This window comes from Phyllobates terribilis, unplaced genomic scaffold, assembly GCF_046119375.1.
Source record: "Phyllobates terribilis strain yellow unplaced genomic scaffold, ASM4611937v1 Scaffold_1__5_contigs__length_1240528914, whole genome shotgun sequence".
Taxonomy (NCBI): Eukaryota; Metazoa; Chordata; class Amphibia; order Anura; family Dendrobatidae; genus Phyllobates; species Phyllobates terribilis.
In genome coordinates, this window is record NW_027362761.1 from 389430451 (window position 1) to 389455856 (window position 25406).

At 38.8% G+C, this 25406-nt stretch overlaps 1 protein-coding gene across 1 annotated transcript in view; it reads left to right on the top strand.

Annotated features, from left to right (window-relative positions):
• Nucleotides 1-25406, top strand: part of FBN2 (fibrillin 2) — a 406583-nt gene that overhangs the window by 28746 nt on the left and 352431 nt on the right. The window contains exon 5 of the mRNA XM_073676558.1: nucleotides 6772-6867. Within this exon, the coding sequence (XP_073532659.1) occupies nucleotides 6772-6867 (96 nt within the window). The remainder of the gene's footprint in view (nucleotides 1-6771; nucleotides 6868-25406) is intronic.

Genomic DNA, 25406 nt, shown 5'->3' on the forward strand with positions numbered 1-25406 from the left:
TAAGCCCTCACATGCCACTGTCAATAATGACAGTGGCATGTGAGGTATTTGACAGCACATCATTTCCTCTGTCAGCTCATCAGAGCCCCACAGTGCAATCAATTTTTTTCTGTGCAAAAGTAGCAAATCATAAAGAACCTATGTATTGGTTGGTATGGTATGGTATTGTCATGATTGGATCAACTAGTAGAATAAAGATAACATGACAAACATGCCAAATGGTAAATGGTGTTTAGAAAAAATAAACAAAACATAGAATTCCTGCTTTTAGTTCATTTTACTTCTTAAAGCGACCTTGTCCTCAGGAATTAGCTAAGTAAACTACAGGCAATGTCAGGTTGGTGCCATTAAACAGATTAAAAATTCCTTCCTGTGGTTACTGTTTAATCTTTATTTGCAGTTTTCAGTTAATTAGATTCTCGTGCTTCGGGCAGCCTGTGTGTGGGGCTTTCTTTGGTGCTCTGTTCTAATATTCATCCTTATGGGCTTAAATGACAGGTCACTGATCCTTCAGTGATCTGCCTCCTATTTTAAATACTGTGTTTGCGCAGTTCATAGTGTGTTCTTTAACCCCTTCATGACCAGGCCATTTTTCATTTTTGCGTTTTCGTTTTTTTACTCTCCTTCTTCCCAGAGCTATGACTTTTTTATTTTTCCGTCAATATGGCCATGTGAGGGCTTATTTTTTGCGGGGCAAGTTGTACTTTTGAACGACACCATTGGTTTTACCATATAGTGTACTGGAAACCGGGAAAAAAATTCCAAGTGCTGTGAAATTGCAGAAAAAGTGCAATTTCACAGTTATTTTTTTTTTTTTACCATGTTCACTAAAACAGACCTGCCATTATGATTCTCATTATAAGTTTGTAGATACCAAACATGTATAGGTTCTTTTTTACTTAAGTGATGAAAAAAAAATCCAATGTTTGCTAAAAAAAAAAAAAAAAAAAAGGCACCATATTCCGAGACCCTTTAGAGTCTCTATTTTTTGGGATCCGGGGCCAGTTGAGGGCTTATTTTTTGCACGCCGAGCTGACGTTTTTATTGATACTATTTTGTGGTACATACAATGTTTTGATCGCCCGTTATTGCATTTTATTGCAATGTAGCGGCGACCAAAAAAATGCAATTCTGGAGTTTTGAGGGTTTTTTTTCATTACGCCGTTTACCGATCAGATTAATTCTATATTTATATTGATAGATCGGCGATTCTGAACGCGGTGATACCAAATATGTGTATATGTGATTTTTTTTTTAGTGTTTTATTTTGAAAGGGGCAAAAGGGGGGTGATTTAAATTTTTATATACCTTTCATTTTTTTTATATTTTTAAAAACATTTTGTTTACTTTTCACTTGCTTTAATAGTCTCCATGGGAGACTAGAAGCTGCGATCAGCAATTCTGTGTGTAGCAGAATTGCTCAGTTGCTATGAGCGCCAGCCGCTAAGCGGGGCTCATAGCACTCTGGCAATGACAACCGCAGGGGTCTCCTGCATGTGACTGGGTCGCTGATGGGCGGGGTTAGTGACACGTTTCCAGTAAGTGCGAGTTAAATGCCGCTTTCAGAGATTGACAGTGGCATTTAATTAGTTAACAGCCTCAGGTGAATCACGATTCCACCCGCGGCTGTTAAGGACACATGACAAATGTACAGATCAGCGGTCATGTGCCCGGAAAGGTGCAGGCTCATCGCCGGAGGCCGCACTAAAGGGAGGGACCCGACATGTGCCGTACTACTATGACAAACGTCAGAAAGGAGTTAAAAAAAATGTAACTTCAGCAAAATGGCGCTGGTGGCAATAGATATTTTTGGAGGGAAAATTTATTTGTTTTGTTGGAGGAAAAATTAATTTAACTACAGCAAAATGTCACCAGCTGCTGAGAATAGGCAGTAGCATCTATCGATTGCCGACGGCGCTTGTGCAGTATCATCTATCTGTTATGGATAGATGCTACTGTGCAAGTGCAACCGCCGGCGCCATTTTGCTGAAGTCAAAATTATTTTTATTTGAAAGACCATAACATGAACTGCGCAAGCACTGTATTTAAAATAGGAGGCAGGTTGCTGAACCATCAGTGACCTGTCATTTAAGCCCATAAGGATGAATATGAGAAGAGAGAACCAAGAAAAACCTCACCCACAGGCCGCCCCAGAGTACAAGCATCTCATTATCTCCATACTGCAATCAAAAATTAAACAACAACCACAGGACGAATTTCATCAACCCAGGTATCATTTTAATCAGTGTAACTGCGCCAACCTTACACTGCATGTACACTGTGTTCCGAATTATTTGGCAAATTAGTATTTTGATCACATGATACTTTTTATACATGTTGTTCTACTCCAAGCTGCATAGGCTTGAGAGCCAACTACCAATTAAGTAAATCTGGTGATGTGCATCTCTGTAATGAGGAGGGGTGTTGACTAATGACATCAACACCCTATATAAGGTGTTCTTAATTATTAGGCAACTTCCTTTCCTTTGGCAAAATGGGTCAGAAGAGAGTTTTGACGGGCTCTGAAAAGTCCAAAATTGTGAGATGTCTTGCAGAGGGATGCAGCAGTCTTGAAATTTCCAAACTTTTGAAGCGTGATCACCGAACAATCAAGCGTTTCATGGAAAATAGCCAACAAGGTCGCAAGAAGCTTGTTGGCCAAAAAAGGCACAAAATAACTGCCCATGAATTGAGGAAAATCAAGTGTGAAGCTGCCAAGATGCCATTCGCCACCAGTTTTGCCATATTTCAGAGCTGCAACATTACTGGAGTATCAAAAAGCACAAGGTGTGCAATACTCAGGGACATGGCCAAGGTAAGGAAGGCTGAAAAACGACCACCTTTGAACAAGAGACATAAGATAAAACTTCAAGAATGGTTCAAGAAATATGTTAAGACTGATTTCTCATAGGTTTTATGGACTGATGAAATGAGAGTGACTCGTGATGGGCCAGAGGCTGGATCAGTAAAGGGCAGAGAGCTCCACTCCGACTCAGAAGCCAGCAAGGTGGAGGTGGGGTACTGGTATGAGCTGGTATCATCAAAGATGAACTTGTGGGACCTTTTCGGGTTGAGGATGGAGTGAAGCTCAACTCCCAGACCTACTGCCAGTTTCTGGAAGACAACTTCTTCAAGCAGTGATACAGGAAGAGGTCAGTATCATTCAAGAAAAACATGATTTTCATGCAGGACAATGCACCATCACATGCATCCAACTACTCAACAGCGTGGCTGACCAGTAAAGGTCTTAAAGAAGAAAAAATAATGACATGGGCCCCTTGTTCACCTGATCTGAACCCCATAGAGAACCTATGGTCCATCATAAAATGTGAGATCTACAGGGAGGGAAAACAGTACACCTCTCGGAACAGTGTCTGGGAGGCTGTGGTGGCTGCTGCACGCAATATTGATCGAAAACAGATCCAGCAACTGACAGAATCTATGGATGGAAGGCTGTTGAGTGTCATCATAAAGAAAGGTGGCTATATTGATCACGAATTATTTTGGTTTTTGTTTTTGCATGTCAGAAATGTTTATTTCTAAATTTTGTGCACTGATATTGGTTTACCTGGTGAAAATAAACAAGTGAGATGGGATTATATTTGTTTTTTATTAAGTTGCCTAATAATTCGGGACAGTAATAGTTACCTGCACAAACAGATATCCTCCTAAGATAGCCAAATCTAAAAAAAAAAACACTCCAACTTCCAAAAATATTAAGCTTGGATATTTATGAGTCTTTTGGGTTGATTGAGAACATAGTTGTTGATCAATAATAAAAATAATCCTCTAAAATACAACTTGCCTAATAATTCAGAACACAGTGTAGTTTACTTAGCACAATCCTGCTGACATGTTCACTTTAAAGACCATAATAAAAAGTGATCAAACAGCCGCATGTACCACCAAAAAATGGCACCAATGAAACATACCGCTTGGCAAAAATAAGCCCTCATACAGCTCCATTAAAAGACAATTGTGAAGCTTAAAGGGACTGTACTGTATAAGCACAAAATGACTGATCAAACCAAGTACAGGCGCTCGATGCATTATAACTTGGCCAATCTTTTACATACACCTTCCCATCTGCTTGTTTTCACTCTATCACCCCCTTATTTAATTGACAGCTCTGACTTCATAGCTCCACGGAAGGGAAGAGATAGATGGAAAATAAGCAGGTGGGAAGGTGTATTTAAATGATAGGCCGCCGTGAAGTACCGAACGCCTGTACTTGGTTTGAACTGTCATTCTAAGGTGACAGGGTCCCTTTAAGGCTCTTAGAATATAACAACACAAAATCAAATGATTTTTTCAAAAAGAATATTAACCGTTTCCTGACATAGGACGTACTGTTACATCATATGTCAGGTCTCTTACTTTGATGAAAGCACATGAGATGAGCTAGCATCATTGATGACAGACCCTGGCTGTGTTACACAGCCATCATCTGCCTCTAACAGCAGCGGATGGAGCTTAGCAGACTAAAAAAAAATTACCAGTCTTATCCCCCAATAAAAAATAAATAATTATACCGTATGTCATATTTCTGTATTCATAAAAATGTGATCCATCAAAATATATAATGAACGTGTGTCAGAAAATGGAGATTTAAGCAATATTTTTTTATTTCCAAATGTCTTTAACCACTTAAATAAAATAAATTGTACATGTTTGGTATCCCTGTAATTGTACTAACCTTTAGAATCACAATGACCGGTCAGTTTTTACTGCCCATTGAATGAAGCAAAAACAAAAGCAAAAAAATCAATTATGGTACTGCGTTTTTTGTGCAATGTCACTTCACTTTGATTTTTTTCCCCATTTCGCAGTACATCTGATGGTAAAATTAATAATGTCTTTCAAAACTATATCCCGTCCTGCAAAAAAACAAGCCCTCATATGGATGGAAAGATAAAAAAGTTATGGCTCTTGGAATAAGACAGAAAATCACCTGGTCATGAAGGGGGTAATTGTACAAAAATAAAAATAAATAAATAAATATAACCATAGAAATATGATATTGTCATAATTGTGCTGACCCAAGGAATAAAGTTAATACTTCAATTATCTAACACAGCGAATATCGTAAAATTGTAAACGCAAAGGCAGATTTGTCATTTTGTTTATCTTCTTCCCATAAAGTATTAATAAAAGTTTGTTAATAAGTTTTATGTAACCCAAAATCATGCCACTTAGAAATAAACTGAACCTGAAAAAACAAGCCCTCATATGACTGTGATTGAAAAAATATAAAAAAAAGTTATGGAACACCACAGTAAAAAAAATGTTTATCTTAAAGGGAACCTGTCACCAGATAAAACTCTATTAACCTGCAGATATGGGGTTAATCTGCAGCATAATAGCGTTACTAACCTGCCCGGCGCCTGCACTTAGACCCTAGCTGCCAGGAGGAAATTAACTTTATCCCCCCCCCGTCCCCAGCAGCGTTTGGGTTTCAGTCACGGGGCAGCGGTCCCTGCTCCCATATAGCACGTGACTCCTTAATGCTCATCTTCTCTCTGACATGAAGATACAATACATGTGAGCAGCCAATAGAGGGCACTCACCTGTATTTTGATACCCATGATCAGCGGTGGGAAGAGGAAAAGAAGCTGCCATGAGAAGATAGCACCTTGTTCTTTACATAAGCACATGATCCATCGGGACACAGACAGGGCTGTTTTTATCCTGATAGTTGGCAGCTGTACAGAACTGCAGCACATGAAGTTCGCCTGCTTTAGGGGCAAAATGTCCGTCAAACAGAACCTCATTTAGAAATCAGCTTTTGCATTGAGGTGCTTGGTAAGGTTCTTTTTTTGGGCCAAAATGCACATTTACATGATAATTAAAGTTCATATCCACAAATTAATAATCATATCATTTATTGCTATGAATTCTTATGGATAGTTGTAACAGAAAAATAAGCCTATGCTACAATAATGCGAAGGTTTGAAGTTGCCAACTTTAGTTAGTCTATATGGTATACCTGAATTAGAATGTCTTCTATATTCCTCTACTTCCAACAGTCTCTTCACACATACTCGCAGTTGTACATTGTTTCAGGCTGAGATACATCATATTTCAATATATAACCACTCAACCTATTGTCTGGGTGACCACTATTTGACTTCATGAGATTTTGTTAGAAGATGTTTTTACTGCTTTACAAAAGGTTGCCTCTTCATGTTAGGACATTTTCTAGAACTTTATCTTTAGGGTCAAACTGAGACCGCTGATCAAAACAATGAAAAAGCTATATCTGCACCCTAACAAAGTTCACAATATAATATTTCACAATTCATTTGTAATTCAGTCAAAAACATGAGTGTTCCTATCGGTAGTTCTCTAGGAAACATATTGTAAGTAATAGGGTTTAACAAGATGATTTGCAGGACCCTGGTCCAGTGGCCACATCAGTAATTCTTTGCCCTCTGGACCAAGTCCTGTGAACCTTCTTCTTCCTGCCAGCATTCCCACTGCCTCTTTTGATTAGTTGGCTTGGTGCAACATCATTGCTGCCGTGTGATGCATCATTGTTGTGTTATTTCCCACTGGACCTACTAATCAAAATAATCACTGGAGATAGTGGCAGGTAGGATGAGGTTTGTATGGCTCCGGTCCCGTGGTCATGGGCCGCCAGCTCGACCGCTGGATCAATGTCTTGCAAATCTTTTTGCTCAACTCTAGCAAATAAACATAACTGCAAAGTTGATAAAGAGCATGACGAGTATTTTTATGTATTCTAATTTTTATATACATGTATTTACATAGCTGTCTGTGAAAATAATTGCCAGAATGGAGGCCGTTGCATAGGACCCAATCGATGTGCCTGTGTATATGGATTTACTGGTCCTCAGTGTGAAAGAGGTAAGTGAATATTCATTTTTATGCATTTTGAACGGAATAAATTCATTATTATAAAAGAATTGTCTCTCTTAAATACATGGTGGTGCTCCAGTGGAGTGCCCACCATCCAACCATCTATCAGGGTTTTTCTAGTGGAACAGCTGTATTAATTTTCTAGTTAATTGTAATGTACCTGGTTCTGTGATACCCCGGTTCGGAACTACACCGGACCGCATATATCATTACCTTACGTTGTTAACTTGCTATGAGTTATACTATATATTCTTTACACACTGTTTAACCTAAAGTGAGGACTTTTGAGACCACTTTACAATTCAGTATTGATGGAGGGCATTTCTAATGCTTATCTATTTTAGAGTTCTCTTACATCATCAATATTTTGTTAATTTGACTTTCATTAAAACCATGGCAATTCAAAACTATTGAGGTCCTCTCCTCTAACAGCAGCATGCAACGGACCTCTCAACTGTCAGTGGCAGAAGCTTGACACTGGGACAACCCTTGGTCAACCGCTTAAGTTTATCTCATAAGACTGGTTATATAGTTCCTGGATACCTGTATTCCTAAATTATTAAAATCAGTCCTTATTAATTCTAGAAAATATCTGATAATTTGTGGTGCTGACAGGGCGCTGAATTATGATATATTTCCTTAATGCCTGGCCGACTTTACCATAATCTTTAAGACTTTGTTTGTTGCTCAGGTTCTCTTTTTATATAATATTTAGAAACTTTGACAAGGTTGGACTGTAAATGTTGGATAAAGTGTATTTATTGGACCTTCATTCCAGTTTAACAGTGAGATGATCAGCATTACTGGTGTGACCGTGCTTCACACTGACATTGTGTATGCTTGTCCTCAGACTACCTTAGCTTGGATTGTTTGTGATAGCTCATTGTATATGCTTGATAATCATCTGTTGATTGAATGTCCTTTGTTTTTGCCATCAATGTCTACTTAGCAGAGCCCTGTTTATCTCTATCTCTGGATTGTGAAATTGTGTAATCCACTCTCTCTTTTTAACAGAGGATTTTTTCTTAATTTTGAACATATGTAATTTCCCTGCAGAAGGCCTCTTCTCCTTAGCTGTATGATAAATCCTGACTGGTTTCTCAGCTATCTGAAGTCCTTGCAGACTAATTTCCGGGCTGGAGACAGAGGGCTGAGCAGTAACTAATGACTGGCAACATTACAGAAGCTCCAGACTTACCGTTTTTTTTGCAGGAAAACAGTGCATGCTTTATAGCTATTAATATTTTTCAATGACCCACGTAATCATTATTTGTGTCGAACCTTAAGGGGCTTACAAAGGTCCAAATTTAATTTCTACCAAAACTTACCATTCAGAACACCATAATATCCTAATTTTGAACAAATGTTTTTTTAATGGAAATGTAATAAAGCTTCTTTTATTTTAGCCTAGATGTGAAATAGTTTTTATATTTTAGTACTTTGTCATATTTTAGACAACTTAATGTGAAGACATTAGAAAGCCATTATGCTCAGTACTTCGGTTGCATGTAATTATCTGTAGTTCCTTCCAACAGTACTTTTTTTCTAGATTAATTTTTTCAATTTAGTAATGGTTCATCCATAGGAAAACACGTCATAGCCAAACTGCATGTTAGACCTTTTGCGACATTATTAGATTTTATTGCTTCCCTTTGCCTTTTATCAATTTTCCATATGAAAACATGTTTGATAAGATACATGTAGAAATATTTATGTGATGTAGACAGTCATTTCACTGCCGGAGCAGTTGAAGGTCACTTTATTATCTTGGTATTTGTAGGTTGAAAAGAGAAACGTTTCAAAAGTGAGATCTACATTGCAAAAATATCCATGGTCCTTCAAAATGAATGTGTCCGGTGTTGTAATTCTATAATTTTTTTTATTGCACCTTTGTGATTTCTATTCCGCCAAGAGATGAAGTTCCTAAAAGCAACTGTAATAAAAAAGAAAATATCTGTGATGAAACATGAGGATCATTTGCTGCTCCAGTTTATTTTATGCACTGTACACGGTATATGAGTGGTGTTAACAAAGTGAATCACTGTGAGCTTCCCACAGTCGATCTACAATTGCATTATCTTTTTCCAGAAAAGTTTTCATGCTCATCTCCCGGATTGTTCACTATTTTTAGTAACATTAAACTCCTTTTTTAATAACTTATCAGCCCTTTTTTTTTATAGAAGCAGCCTATAATCTGCTGATCGGCACAGGTCTAGTTTGAGAAACGCCAATAAATTAGCTCTTATTTTGAGCAAAAGCTTTACCTGGCCCTATGACTAATATATGGACAAACTGGGTCAGCTAACCCAAGACCCAATGCATTCAACAGACATCTTTCCTCTCTAGCTAATAATGTGGCTGATCCATGTACATGAAGTCCTAAGAATGTATAGAAAGATCTTGACTTGATGAAAAAACCCTCTGCATGAAATAACAAAAGTAAAATTAAATAGAAAATAATATATGAACAATTAACTAACAGATTAGCCCTTAAAAATATACAGTAGCCATTATGCCCACCATTATTTTCGTTGAATTTTATAAGACATCCATGCTTACAATTTATTTAGTTAGTTTTAGCATTTTCACAGCCATAGTCTCCAAGATCCTATTTAAAGTGATTGTTTAGGATTATGATACTTATAACCTATCCTTAGGGTAAAGTCAGATGGCTGTACAACTCGAACAAGGATCACAACACACAGCTCGGACTGGCCACTGGCTCTCCCAACCAATGCGTGACAGCTGCATAGAAACAACTGCTGTCACACTTGGGTCGAGGGAGCCCATGGTCAGTCCGAGCATTGCGTTACGATACTCGTCCAAGTTATACGGCTGTCTGACTCTTCCCTTAGGGTAAGTCATCAATATCAGATACCCCAATGATGAACTGTTACCTATCCTATAAGTCCACAATGTATAGAGCCAGAGCACCACGGCACAACTATGTTCATTAGTGGCTCACAATGACTCAATTATTTAATTTGTGTTTTTAATTTTTGTGATTAGCTTTGATTATCATATAGGTAGTAGTCTAATTTGATGAGGGTTACAGGTGACAGGAATGGTTGCTTATTTGTACTTTAGGTAGATATTTGTCTTTGATCCAGGTGGGGTACAAGATGGTGATCCAGGGATATGACAGTAGGGAAGGTACTTTGAGTATGAAATTAGGCCACTTGGACAATCTGGACAGAGACTAGTGATGTCAAAGCTGAACATTCTTGTAAATATGATTGGAGGTTTGTTATGCCGTCTTTAGGTGACGCCATAGTAATGGCTTTTATTTTTGTGTTCTTTTGGACAGAGGAATAGGAGTCACAATGTTACATTTTTTCAGGCTGGGATTTGCCAATTTTGCTATATCTGGCTATCAAAGATATACAGATGTGTCATTCGTTAACTTGTCTCTAAACTCAATATATATAACAAGAATTATGGCGTTAGCTATCAAACTAATGTGAAAAAATGTATACATTCAATGGATTCTCAGATAGATGCCATCTGATGTCGGTCTGTCTCCCATAGGCTCCAATGTTATAATAAAAAGTATATCTTTAATATATGTTTTTTTTTCTAGATGACTGTGATGATGACATCTGTTGGTTATCTGTCATATAGGATCCCAAGTTAAAAAAAACAAACCGTTTTTTGTATGCTTTTTGTTTAGTAGATGGCACAAATTGATATCAAGACAATTTGTTGATCTGAATGTAAAAAAGGTAAAAGGTTTCTACCAAGATTGCAACTTATCTATCTGCAAGGGTGCTGAGGCCTTCCCGATGATTTGAGTTTAGAGGAGCTTTTTCCTCTGGGTGAAGCAGTGCATTTTTAGTGTATTCCCATGTAGCAACAATGCAGCGGATTGTAAGAAATCTCATGCACATGGTGCAAAAATATCTGCAGCGCAAATCGACCAATGGTACAGATTTAAAATCTGCAGCATGTCATTTTGTCCTGCCAAAGTCATTGTATATTTCACCATGCAAATGGTGAAATGTGAGACTCACTTGTATCATTTACAACAATATCCTTAGTGGTACATACAGCTGCACATATCACTGCAACATCTTCATTAGAGATCTGCTAGAGACTGTTCTTATGCATAGTCAAATGCTAGATATCTGCTGGCCAGATGGTAGAACCAAGATAGCATGATGCAATGGGAATAGCAACCCATTTTGCCATTGCCATTTTAAGGGGCTTTTCTTTGTTTCATTATTTTGCTTTTGTTGTTTCATCCCTATTTTCTTAGATCCGTAACTTTTTTTTCCCATCGACCATGTTGTATGAGGGCTTGTTTTTTTCGCAAGAAAAGTTGTAGATTTGAATGACACCATTCACTTTGCTAATTATATCATGTGCTGAAAATCTTTGTAGGGTGGAGCAGTGAACAAAACACAATTCCATAGTTGTTGCTCAGGTTGTTGATTACCTCAGTAACAAATTAATAGAATTTTCATGTTTTACAACATGAAATTTCTGCGGACAGAGATGGGTGCCAGCTGCATAGCACAGCTAGTACCTGCTGTGTATGGAGCTGACTGATGTTCAGAAAGAGGTAAAAGGACTTGAGGGAATTTTCTAAATATCACCTCTTGTGTTTCAGGTGACTTCAAGGAAGTGGTATTAACAGTTTGAACCAGCCAAGGTGATACAATGCATAGAATTTTATTGATCAACTTGGTAGGAGATTATGTAGAACATGGACATGAGAGATGTCACTAAAGATGAGTGAATCAATTCACAGTACTCTGGTCCAGTGGCCAGGTCAATATTCCATGACTTCTGGATGAGAGCCCTGCGAATTGCCTCCTAAATGACGCCATCTGCGACTCCTATTTGATTTGTTTGCCTGGCATAGAATATTGATCTGATCCCTAGACCAGGGTCCTGGGAATTTATTTGCTCATCCCCACGCACTACCTAAGCTTTGATTCACTTATGAAGTCTTTTGAGAAGTACACTCCTCTTCATTGTGTCACCATTCTTGCAGAAAAAGCAGAAGGATAATGGCTGTAAGAGGCATCGACATGGGGAGACAGTGGAGGAGATTGGGATGCCCAAGAAAATACTGATGTAATCATGTACATATTTAGTTTGAGAAAAAAGCCTCTGAACAAAATAAACACTATACAGGTGGATTATGCGGTAATGTGAAACATTGGCTGGCAGTGGAACTTAAGGTTTTCCTTGGCTCAATGCTTCAGTTTGCCTGACTGACACTTGAAACGTCTACCTCATGTTCTTTTCTTCAGAGGACTACAGGAAGGCCCCAGTTTTTCAAAATAGGGGCACTGGTGGCAGAAAGGATTCCTATACGATCCATACTTATAGCAAATGATTTTGATTTTTTTTTGCACTTTGCAAGTTTTGCGAATCATTAAGAAAAGTGCTTGATAACATTCATGTTTGGACAAACCTAATGATGGGTACCCAATAATCCCCTGGTTTGGGAATGAATGTGAAATCTAACTACAAAATGACCTAAGAAGTCGAGTAGACAACCCACTTTGACTTTGAAACAGATCACTTTTATTGGGTTAGTCCACATTCCCAGCATAGTAGTCCAATTATAATGGTAAAATTGATTTAACTATAGTCCTTAATTGACAGATCCATCACAAACCCTGTTTAATGTGTATGTTAGGAGCTTTTTATGTCATATATGTTAAAGATGATCTCCCGTATATTTTTAAACGTGACTGGGTAAAGCCAGCCTGGAGGAAGAAAAAAAAAAAAACGTATTCTACCTGCTCTACAGCTTCTGTCCTGACAGTCTCCATCAGACTGGAAATCCAGCAGTTACATAACACTTCATTCAATCTGTGGCCTCAGCAATTAGGTCAATGATGGTTGTGACATCATCATTTTTGCTTCATCAGAGCTGGAGTGTGGAGTGGATTCAAGGATTGGGTATGCATGCATTGTTTTCTTTCTCCAGGCTGGCTTCCACTTCTCAAGTTTAACAATATAGCAGACAATGCCTTTTAAATGGAGGGCATTATTACAATGTGATTATGGACTAAATGTCAGACATTGTTTATTTTTTATGATTTATACAATGTATCTGATATGATCATGGGGTATTCTGTGTAGGAGATGAGCCATATTATATTTGAAGTGAGAAAACATGCAAGCAGCATGATTACTGTAGGATAGGCCATCAAAATAAATTTATACTATCTTTAGACCGTCCAAATTTGCATTGAAAATGGCCTTCTAAGGGGTACCCACTTTAAAAAGTGGCTAGTATGTATAATTTACAATAAAATTTAAAATTTGCCACTAGAAATCTGGTCTGGATAGGGGGTGGTGTTCTTAAAAAATTGTATTTTGTTCTCAAAGAAGTGGTCTATTAAAGAGGTTTCATTGCAATTTCATCTGTAGGCTTGAGATACCATGCAATAGAATAAGATTATCTAAGGCCATAAAAGCAATTCATATACATTTACTAGAATCTCTAGAATATTACTACCATGATTCCACCACTCAGTGTCCTAAGTACGCTGTGAGTGACAGCTCAGCAGCCCTATGAGATCAAGGGCATGCTGGGCTGTCGAGTGTTGTGAGTTACAGCCCAGTCATCCAATCTGAGGCAGGGGCTTGCTGAGCTGTCAGTATCGTGAATAACAGCTCAGCTGTCCATTCTGGTCTGGCCTGTGGAGTTATCTCCGGGTGTCCCCCATTGAGGATGATTACCTGGCTATTTAGCTGACTGGCAATGGTTAGACCACTGCTAGTTGTAGTCTTTCTCAGTGGTGTGTTATCTCTGTGCTCTATGTTCTAATACTCTGATCTTTGTTGCCAGACCTTGGATTTGCCTTTTGACTACTTGTTTGTATTATCCCATTTACCTTTGATGCACTCTGACCTCAGTTACCTGACCCCGGACTTTGTCTCTGACTATCCATTTGTCTTTTACCTTTGTCTTTCATGTACCCTTCTAGCATTTGACCTCGGACTCCATGACTTCCCCGCTTTACAGCTTGTCCGTGAGAAGTGACTCAGCGTCACAATTACTTATGATTTTAAGATATTCCTACAACCATGTAACATATTAGGATGTTTGGCTAATACAAGCTACCAAAGTTACTGGTCAAAAATAGTTGATGGCACGGGCACCTGTCGGCAGATGCCAGCCATTAAGTAGAATAACCACAACCAGCATGTCTTAGAGTGACATTTTATGTAAAACTGGCCTTTCTAAACTTGATTAAAATGTTCAAAGATTGATATAATTTGTGTATCCTTTTACCTGACTTGCAGTACTGTTCGGCAAGCATAGACTGCTTTATGGACATTTTTCTGTACCTCCCTGATTTAAACTATTTTCATACATTAGCTTGAAAAGTATTAAAGGAGTTATCCTGCACTTTGGTTATTTTTTTTATATGGAGCTAAGAACTTATAGCCCGGTAGTTTATACAGTAATTCTATCCAGCTATGATGTTTGCCGTTTCAGAGTGATCAAGAACTGCTCCTGCCTGTGATTTTCCTGCTTCAGGTGACATCACGTTGATAGAGCAGCTTCATCTCTTCCACTCACCTCTGTCAATGGGCTGTCAATGCCAATGTCTTGTTGATTGACAGCGATCTCCCCACCGCCCAACTGCAAGGAGCCGGCAGTCAATCAGCATGACGTTCGCGGTGACATCCTGTCGACAGAACAGACTGGAAGAGAGGGTGTTGCTTTGTTGTTGTAAGGTGAAATGAAGCAGGAGAGTCACTGCTTGAGCCTGCAGAACACCGGTCTAAACTACTGGTCAGAATAGTCAGGTAGTTAGCAACTAACTGCCTGTAAGTTCTCAGCCCTATAGGAAAAAATAAACAATGTCCCAGAGAACTTCTTCAAATTTGAAGAGAATGCTATGGAACAGAGTATGCGTTTTCACCTGGCAACAGAACAATTATCAGTAGTAAATGTTGTGTGATATTGATAGATTACGATATCATAACTTGGCAATGCGTTTGTATCAAAGATAAAAGAACATGAATGCCAGGAGAAATTTAAGAGATGAGCTTTCTAGAAAGAAATAGAAATCAGGAAATTCCCTCCTGCGTGGATCCTTTTCAAGCATATTTATGACAAAGATTGGCTTCATTCCTAGCTTAAAAATGCAAAGGTTTTCCATATGTGTTGTGTTTTTAAGGCATATGGCATACAAAAGAAGTAGTTTAAGGCACATTGGTACATACTGTGATATGCAACAGCTGTTAGTCTGTTTTTTTTTCTACACAAACTACCCAACCCTATAAAATATATTTGCAAACCATCTTTACTATATTGTATATTTCTTGAATGCATATCTCTAACTATTTGCAATATTAGAACTGTAATGTAGTCTTCTCTAGACCCCTCAGGTATCCAGAACAATATCTGCATCCAACCAGAACTGTAACATATCCTAAAAAGTTAAGTAACCACTAAAGTAACCATCACTGATTGAAAATCATTACTGTACCAACTAGATCACCAAAAATTGAATTAGGTGTAATAATAATAATATTAGCAAATACCTCGAATTTGAAATGTAGCCAAATAGCGACTAAGAAGAACTATACTATATTTCTAATTGAAGGCATTGGCAAATATTATTATTACACCTACTACATATTGAGATTGGATCTTGGAAATAGGAATATCACTTTAAGGAAAAAATGGTTGGGGCTTTCTCGGTAGCACTATCATACATAAAATGTGTTATTGATGTAGACTGGCCAAAGCAGTTAGTTGTAGCTACACTCTAAACTGTTCTGGGAATACCTGAGAAACACTTGAGGGCATGTAGCAGAGGCTACTGGGCATTGCTCTCACTTTTATCTATACCTGGTCACCAGAGGCAGGAAAATGGATTTCCTGCCTCTAGTGAAACCAATGTATAATCCAGCAATTGAATACTTTGGTCACTGAAATGCCACTGTGCCACAATTGTAGCTGATAGCAAGATCACTAGCCTTTAATTGCACGTAAAACTATCCTAAATAATGAGAGCACTGTTAGTCCTTTTACAGAAATATATAAAACATTATAGAGGAATCAACAGCAATGAGCCACTAATTTTTGAAAAATCAGTTTCTAAGCCTCAGATTGGATGCATGTCATATTAGCAGTCTGGCATACTTTCACATTGCGTTGCGGTCTGTGTGGGTAGGGATGGAAGGAAGCACAGTAAACAGTTTAAATAGTTATAGAATTACAACTTGAATCTTTAGAGAACCTGACAAAGCCCTTATTGTGTTAGAAGCGGTTGTTGCTCCTCTTTTTTATGATTGTGTGGTTAATGGTTTATTGGACTAGACAGTGTCATACTGTCGGGATCATTGTAGTGGCTAGTGGGAAGTAGGAGACTGGGGAATAAACTATAGACATCTGCCATGGGGATATTACTGTATACTTATGGATGATTTCGGTGTCAAACAACTGTCCAAGCAACATCCAAGCATTGTGGTAAAAGTAAACACCCCAAATATCCTAAATAGTGACATCTAGTTAAAATGAACGTGCATTCTAATGTTAGAGTGCAGTTTCTGGCTCAGATGGAAAAATGTGATGGTTGCTCTAACTGGTGCGACATAGGATGACACAAATTGCTGTAAAGGGGCTAATAATAACTGTATTCATTTACACATTCTGCAGCACTTTATATTTCAAAGGGGACATGTACAAACAATACCAGTGTAAGGCTCTCCTGGTGAGGTGAATCCACTAAGCCTCTGATCCACACGGACCCCGTGCGTTGGTGCAGCTTCTTCGAGGACATGTGGAACCATGAGGACTTGGACAGACAGCAATCAAAGCAGCAATAGGACAGATGACATGAAATCCAGCAGATATAAATAGAAGTTAAAGCACAATAAATACAGATGGTGGAGCACATCAAACATAGAACTCTGAAGTCTAAATCCTAAGATGGGGGGGTGGTGTTCTAATGGGCCTTAAATAGGATTAGGGAGATGACATCATTGAGCCATGCTGGCAACCCACAAAACCCGACGTGGAGCACAACAAAGGGCGGAGGACTAAGGTGAAGGAAGCTGAGCCTGGGATGCCCGGGACAGGTGTTTAACAATACTTCCCTCTTAGGGCCCCTCCCAGATGAGTCTGTGACAGCTGAAAGAGGATGCTTAGCATCAAACCTTTTGAGCAAGATTGGGGCATTTGTGTCCTTTTTTTCATCTCTCCTCAGGACCATATAATTTCCAGTCTATCAAGTAGAAGAGGTTTCCATGAACCTGTTTACAGTACACAATTTGGGAACAGTTTGACGGTGTCTATGAGTATTCTTCTTAGCTCTTGCTGTGACTGCAACTAAATTAGCTTGTACCTCAGTCCAGATGTTATGGATGTCCTGATATACCCTGTTCTCAGCAGTAAGTATGCTCTTAGATGGAATGAGCAGAGGGAGATGAGGTTCTCAGACAAACACTGTAACAAATGGAGATCTCCCATAAAACTCTGAAGCACAATTGTTGTGAGCTCATTTGGCCCAAAGAAGAAGGTTTGGCCAGGTATGTTGTTGGGAGTTGGAGAATATTCACAAATACTGCTCCATGGACTGATTAATTCTTTTAGTCTGCCCATTATTTTGGTGGTAATAAGTTGAGGAGAAGTCCAGGGAAATTTTTAAGTTCTTGCAGAGTGCCGTCCAAAATCTGGAAACAAATTGCATATCACAGTCAGAGACTATATGAGCTGAACGACTATGGAATCAGAAACTTTCTTAAAAAAAACACTTGAGGCAACTGTGGGGTGGATGGAAGACCTGATAAGGGCACAAAGCGACACATTTTAGAGAATGGGTCAGCTACAATCTCGATTGTAGTGAACCCTGTGCTTCAGAAAGATCAGTAACAAAGTCCATACAGATCTCAGCCCAAGGTTCTTGTAAAATAGAAAGAGCCTGAAGAGGACTGAAAGGTGTTTTAAGAGTGGGTTTGAACTGTGCACGCTGAAGGTAGGATGCTATGAAGTCTTTGATATCTTGTCTCTATTTGGGCTACCAGTAGAAACGGGAGAGAAATTCAGGACTACATTTAACTCTCAGATGACCAAAGAAAAGAGATGAATAAGCCCAGAATAAAACATACCAGTGGAGAGCTTGAAACCAGAGAATGTCCCTTTGGTTTTGAATTGGAAGAAGAAGAGGTGGCAGCAATGATACGTTCAGGTTCCATAACATATGATCAGCAGCAGCATCGAATGGATCAAAGGATCTGAACAGGGCATCAGCCTTGCAGTTTTTCTCAGCAGGGTGATAAGTGAGGATGAAATCAAATCATAAGGAAAAGAGTGACCTTTATGTTTGGTGGGGATTCAGCCTATGTTCAAGCTAAAGTTACTCTAGGTTTTTGTGGTCAGTATAGATAATCACAGGGAACTTAGCTCTGTCAAGAAGATGTCGTCATTCCTCATGGCCCAATTTTATGGCTAAGAGTTCACAGTCATCAATGGAATAACTCTGCTATGCTGGTGAAAATTTCTTAGAGAAGAATCCATAGGGATGATTTTTTGTTCTAGAGTAATTTTGCGAGAGAACTGCTCATACAACAATAGCAGAGGCATCCACTTCAAGGAAGAACGGTGCATTGAACAATCTGAACGGCATGACTCATGATTCATAGTGGAAAACAAAAGCAGTTGGAGCGCCAATGGTGAAGAGCCTGAGTTTTGAGGGGGAATGAAGGGTGAGGATGTTGTGACCACTCACCTGGTCCTGTTGTGCAAAGGAGCCCCACACAACAAGGGAAAACACTTCCAGGTGGGAGTCTGTATGAATCTACCTGAGGAAGATAGTTTCTGTTATCGAAACTCGTCGTGGCGTTAGAGAGCATACTAAACAATAAAAGGTTTGTGTGTTATAACCTAATCCCCTGTCTAGTTGTTCTAGCGCTTCATTAACACCGCACAATTCCTTCTTTCTTCATGATTCATAGTGACCATCGCGGGTGTTGAATGCTGTCTTCCATTCATCACCCTCTTTGATGCCGGTTAGGTTATAAGCACCAAGCAGGTCTAACTTAGTGGAGACAGTAGCACCTTTAATCCTGTCAAATTACTCAGAGATGAGGGGCAATGGACATCCGTCTTTCAGAGTGATTTTATTTAAGCCCTGATAGTCTATGCATGGTCTCAAAGAACCAACTTTTTTTTAATGAAGCAGAAACCTGCACTAGCTGGGGGTGAAGATTTTTCAATAAATCCCTTGTCTATATTCTCTTCAATATAGGCAGACATTGCCTTCGTCTCTGGGAGAAATAGAGGATAACCTCTCCCTCTATGTGGTTCGGCACCTGGAAGAAGGGGAAAGGTGCAGTCATATAGCCAATGAGGAAGTAGCATCTCAGACTTCTGCTTGGACAAGACATCTGTGAAGTCCTGATGGTTAAATTGGAGGCATTGGATGCAGAATAGACTTTCAGTGGAGATGGCTGGGGAAGAGGCAATTACGAAAGCAAGATAGACCCCGCTGGCTATTCTGGTCAATTGAGAAGTCAATGACTGGAGCATGAAGTCATAGTCACAGAAGTCCCAAAAGCACTGGTGCATCAGAAAGTGGCAAAATAAAAAAAGAAATGTCCTCAATGTGTAGTTCACCCGGAGTTGCAGAGCCATTTGCAGAGATTAGTTTTAGAGGCATCTGCAAGGAAGCAAAAGGAATTTTCAGACTTTTCACAAAAGAGAAGTCCATAAAATTTTCTGCTGCTTAGTGGAAGACAAAGTTGCTTTAAAGTGCAAAACCTTCCTCCTCGACTAGTGTCTGAAGGTTTCCTGTTTTGCCTTCATTTTGGAGCCATTTATGCAAGAGTGATCGCATTCACCACCATATAAACAGCCTCCTTGTGAAAGTCGACGGGATCTTTCAGCCGGTAGCAATCCCTTCTGACTGATTTACAAGATAAATTAAATCAAGTGTAGCAGGCAAATCTCTACCCACAAGTTCATCTTTGACATGACTGGACAGGCGGGCATAGAAGATAGCCAGGAGAGCATCATTGTTCCAGGCCAATTCAGCATACAGGGTACGGAACTGGATGGCATAATGTTTCACTGAGTTAATTCCTTGTCTTAGCCGCAGGATGAAATCAGCAGCTGAGTGAACGAGACCTGGTTCATCAAACACTTGACATATTGCAGTAAGGAATCATGGTAGAGAATGCATCATAGGATTGTCACGCGCTAGTGGCTCAGCTGACATCAGGGCATCTCCAGACAATAGAGAAAAAATATATGCCACTTTGGATAGGTCATAAAAAAACTGCTGAAGATGTAACTCAAAGTGTACGTTTCATTGGTTCACAAAATCCGAGCCTTATGATCGCCATTAAAATGTGTGGGAGTTGTAAAATGTGGACATGTTTCCAAAACTGAATATTGCAGGTGCATATTAGGCTGTGGCCGGTGTTGGTGAGCTGGTAGTGAAACTGCAGCAGTCCAACACAGTGCCTCAATGCTGATTGAGAGGTTTTACACAGCCTGGACAAGTTCACATTGGCTGACAGCTGACATTAGTTTTTTAGATTCTGTAAGGCTCACCTGGTGGACACACATTGGGGCAGCTTCCTTGAGAACATGTAGAATTGTGAGGACTTGGAAAGACAGCAATAACAGAAGCAGTAGGATTGATGAAATGGAATCCAGTAGAGATGCATGGAGGTTAAAACACAGTAAACACAGATGGTGAAGCACACCGAACATAGGACTCTGGAGTCTAAATCCTAAGACACAGGTGTGTCCTAATGGGTTTTAAATAGGATTAGGGAGATGAAATCACTGAGCGAAGCCAGGTAACCTGCAAAACTCGATGTGGAGCACAGCAAAGGGCAGTGGACTAGGGTGAAGGAAGCAGAGCCCTTGATATCTGGGACAGGTGTGTAATAATCAGACCTTACAGATTAACATGTAATTCCTCAATTAGAAAAGAGGAGTGAGGGCATTGCGCACAAGAGATTACAAACTATAAGGAGATAAGTAAGACACAGAAGTTAAAAAGTACAGGTCATGTATGGTCCACCCATCATTATAATAATTAAAAGTATTCATGAACCAGTTATCCGCCAGTTTTTGTATATGTCCAGATACAAAGTGTTATTGCACATGGAGGTTGTAGAAACAGATGCTAGAAAAGACCAGATTCTGAGGAAAATTTAGGGAGGGAAAACAGAGAACATTTAGATTGATGAGGTGATATGAAAAGCCTGTCTAAAGAGATATGTCTTAGGGCATGTTGTACACTACTAGGGTATTAGACAGAGGTGATGGGGGAGATACAGTATATTCACCCACTGTGAATAGCTTTGTGGGTGAGCGTGATAAGTTTATGTTGTCTTTTGTAGCGGATGGGCAACTAGTAAAATGACTGGCACAGAATTGTGGCATCTGATTAGTGACAACTGCCACTTGCAGAGAAAAGAGTTAGGATAGTCTAACAGTGTAGAACTCAAAAGAGGCTAACATAAGTGAGGGTACTAGGAAATTGCCCGAAAAGCAATGCTGTCACACCCTTGGATCCAGAGCAGGCTGCCGAAGGTTGATGCCAGGTCTTGAAGCATCAACTGGGCTGTCCAGATGTCATGGGACAGGCGAAGCCTCTGATTTGATGCAGCAGTCAAGTGACTGGAACAGAACGTCAATGGATATTTCTCAGGTTGCTGCCTTCATATTGCTAAGAACCATGGAGAAAGGAGAGCTGAAATGTATTTGATCATGTGCTGCACCTCAATAAAAATCTACAGAGAGTGTTTCAATATCTAAACCATTTTAGAGGTACAGCTAGACAAAATAATATTAGACTTTGTTCACAACTGTCTTATTTTCATTGTACTGCTGTTAGTAGAGATAGCGATTGTTATCTTCTGATAATTTTACACTGCCAGCTACTTCCGGCCCTTATCATACCTATACTTAGTCAGTTCTGTTACTGGTATAGCATTAATTGAAATCTAGACATTGGAGAATTGTTTTAATATGGCCTGTCTGCTAGAAGTTGGCATGAACACATAAAAGAAATAGATGTTCACATTGTAGAATATTTATGCTTGGAAAATTCTCGATTCAAACCATCTGCAAAGAATATTATATTTACATTTGGAATGAAATACACTGCAAATGGAAATACTGCCTTTTCTAAAGGCTGCAATCATTTCGTTTAAGGATCCTTTTGAAACAAATTCTCCAGTGTTCACATGATGTGTAATTGAGGTTCATTACATGTCACGCTTATATTAATCACATTAGTGGTAATTGTAACTGATGCTGGAAGCCAATATGTATGTCTTTATTTGGTTAACATTAACACTGCCACTTGGTGAAATGCTGTGTAAATAAATTCAGAATATTAAAAGAATATTTTAATGGCAGTTGAAATACTAATAATTAGTTGAGTATTAGTTTTATGATATAATTTTGCTATTAGGGTTTCTACAAAAAATATACAAAACATCACTTAAGAAAGTTTAAGTATAAATTTAAAACATATTATTAATAGAATAATATTGTCAGTGCTACCATTTATTGTAAATTCATACTTAAATGTAGATAAAGTAAAATGCCAGCTCTACAGTTTTAGAAACTGTTGGCATACTACTATGTCTGCTCAATAGACAATTTAAGAGTCGGCTTTAGATCTACTTTAGATGTAACAGTTTACTGTGTTTTCTTTTATTGAAAGTTTTCACCATAAATGTTTCATGTGAGTAAATGGGAATTTAGAAATTCCCATTCCCATACAGCCTCACTCAACACTGTGGTCTTTAGAGACTGCTACATTTTTATGAAATTTCAGCATAAGCTAGTTCATACATTCTTGTGGATTTTTTCTCACATTGAGTTCATGGGAGAAAAGTCATTATCAAAAGCCTCATGCTAAAAATGTGTTATGTGCATGTGAGGCATGTAAATGTGCCACATACTAATATCAAAGGTAACATGCTAAAATTCATGTTTTTTACATGTGATCACATACCCAATCCCTCCTTCTCTCCTCCACCCTCGCACATTCCTCACTCAATCGCCTCCAAGATTTTTTTCGAATATTGCCCATCCTCTGGAATTCCACACCCCAATATGTCCGATTAACCACCATATTTGAGAACTTGAAATCCCATCTTTTCATGGAAGCGTACAGCCTGCAATGACCCCGCTGACACCTCAACGCCACCGGAGCTACTGCAACCACCTAACTTACTGTCTCCTTCCCCATTATCCTGTAAACTGTAAGCCTGCAAGGATAAGATCCTCTCCTTTCTGTACCGGTCTGTCATTGTTAATTTGCTCATTGTAATCTATATTTCTTTTTGTATGTACAGTTATATGAAAAAGTTTGGGCACCCCTATTAATCTTAAGCTTAATGTTTTATAAAAATTGGTGTTTTTGCAACACCTATTTCAGTTTGATATATGTAATAACTGTTGGACACAGTAATGTTTCTGCCTTGAAATGAGGTTTATTGTACTAGCAGAAAATGTGCAATCTGCATTCAAACAAAATTTGACAGGTGCATAAGTATGGGCACCCTTATCATTTTCTTGTTTTAAATACTCCTACCTACTTTTTACTGACTTGCTAAAGCACTTTTTTTGGTTTTGTAACCTCATTGAGCTTTGAACTTCATAGCCAGGTGTATGCAATCATGAGAAAAGCTACTTAAAGTGGCCACTTGCAAGTTGTTCTCCTGTTTGAATCTCCTCTGAAGAGTGGCATCATGTGCTCCTCAAAACAACTGTCAAATGATCTGAAAACAAAGATTATTCAACATAGTTGTTCAGGGGAAGGATACAAAAAGCTGTCTCAGCGATTTAACCTGTCAGTTTCCACTGTGAGGAACATAGTAAGGAAATGGAAGAACACAGGGACAGTTCTTGTTAAGGCCAGAAGTGGCAGGCCAAGAAAAACATCAGAAAGGCAGAGAAGAAGAATGGTGAGATCAGTCAAGGACAATCCTCAGACCACCTCCAGAGAGCTGCAGCATCAACTTGCTGCAGATGGTGTCACTGTGCATCGGTCAACTATACAACGCACTTTGCACAAGGAGAAGCTGTATGGGAGAGTGATGCGAAAGAAGCCGTTTCTGCAAGCACGCCACAAACAGAGTCGGCTGAGGTATGCAAAAGCACATTTGGAGAAGCCAATTTCTTTTTGGAAGAAGGTCCTGTGGACTGATGAAACCAAGATTGAGTTGTTTGGTCATACAAAAAGGCGTTATGCATGGCGGCAAAAAAACACAGTATTCCAAGAAAAACACTTGCTACCCACAGTAAAATTTGGTGGAGGTTCCATCATGCTTTGGGGCTGTGTGGCCAATGCCGGCACCGGGAATCTTGTTAAAGTTGAGGGACGCATGGATTCCACTCAGTATCAGCAGATTCTTGACAATAATGTTCAAGAATCAGTGATAAAGTTGAAGTTACGCAGGGGATGGATCTTTCAGCAAGACTATGATACAAAACACCGCTCCAAATCTACTCAGGCATTCATGCAGAGGAACAATTACAATGTTCTGGAATGGCCATCCCAGTCCCCAGACCTGAATATCATTGAACATCTGTGGGATCATTTGAAGTGGGCTGTCCATGCTCGGCGACCATCAAACTTAACTGAACTGGAATTGTTTTGTAAAGAGGAATGGTCAAAAATACCTTCATCCAGGATCCAGGAAATCATTAAAAGCTACAGGAAGCGACTAGAGGCTGTTATTTTTGCAAAAGGAGGATCTACTAAATATTAATGTCACTTTTCTGGTGAGGTGCCCATACTTATGCACCTGTCAAATTTTGTTTGACTGCAGATTGCACATTTTCTGTTAGTACAATAAACCCCATTTCAAGGCAGAAACATTACTGTGTCCAACAGTTATTACATATATCAAACTGAAATAGCTGTTGCAAAAACACCAATTTTTATAAAACATTAAGCTTTAGATTAATAGGGGTGCCCAAACTTTTTCATATAGCTGTAAACTCCTTTTTACATGTACAGCACCATGTAATCAATGGTGCTCCAAAAGTAATAATAATAATTGTAATGCCACAACTCTGAGTGAGTTTGCTGGATGGTTTATAAAAATAAGTTAAATATTTTATCTTGTGTCTTGAATCAGAAATACTACAATATGTTTGCTGAACCCTTGATACTAGATGATTTTACATGTCATAATTCAAAAATTTAGAAGTTACTCATTTAAAGTAGTTCTCGGTGTTTAAGCAAAGAGAGATACAAAAGCAAAGCATATCTATTGGTCGAGTATATCTGGCATCTAGTATATATTTGATACTCAATCCCTGAGTGTAGATTGCAGCAACCGCAAGATTTTGTTTTGTGTGGAAGTAAAATATACTTTACTGGCCTTTATTTGGACCATTTCATTAATTCAACACTCAATAAGGAGTATGTGAACAAGCAAAACCTTACTGAAGCCTGCCCTAAAAAGTAAAAGTTCTTAGAAATTACTAAATCTATGTTAATGTAAATACCTTCATGTCCAAAAAAGACAAAAGTATTCTAGGAGTGATACTTTTATTGGCTAAC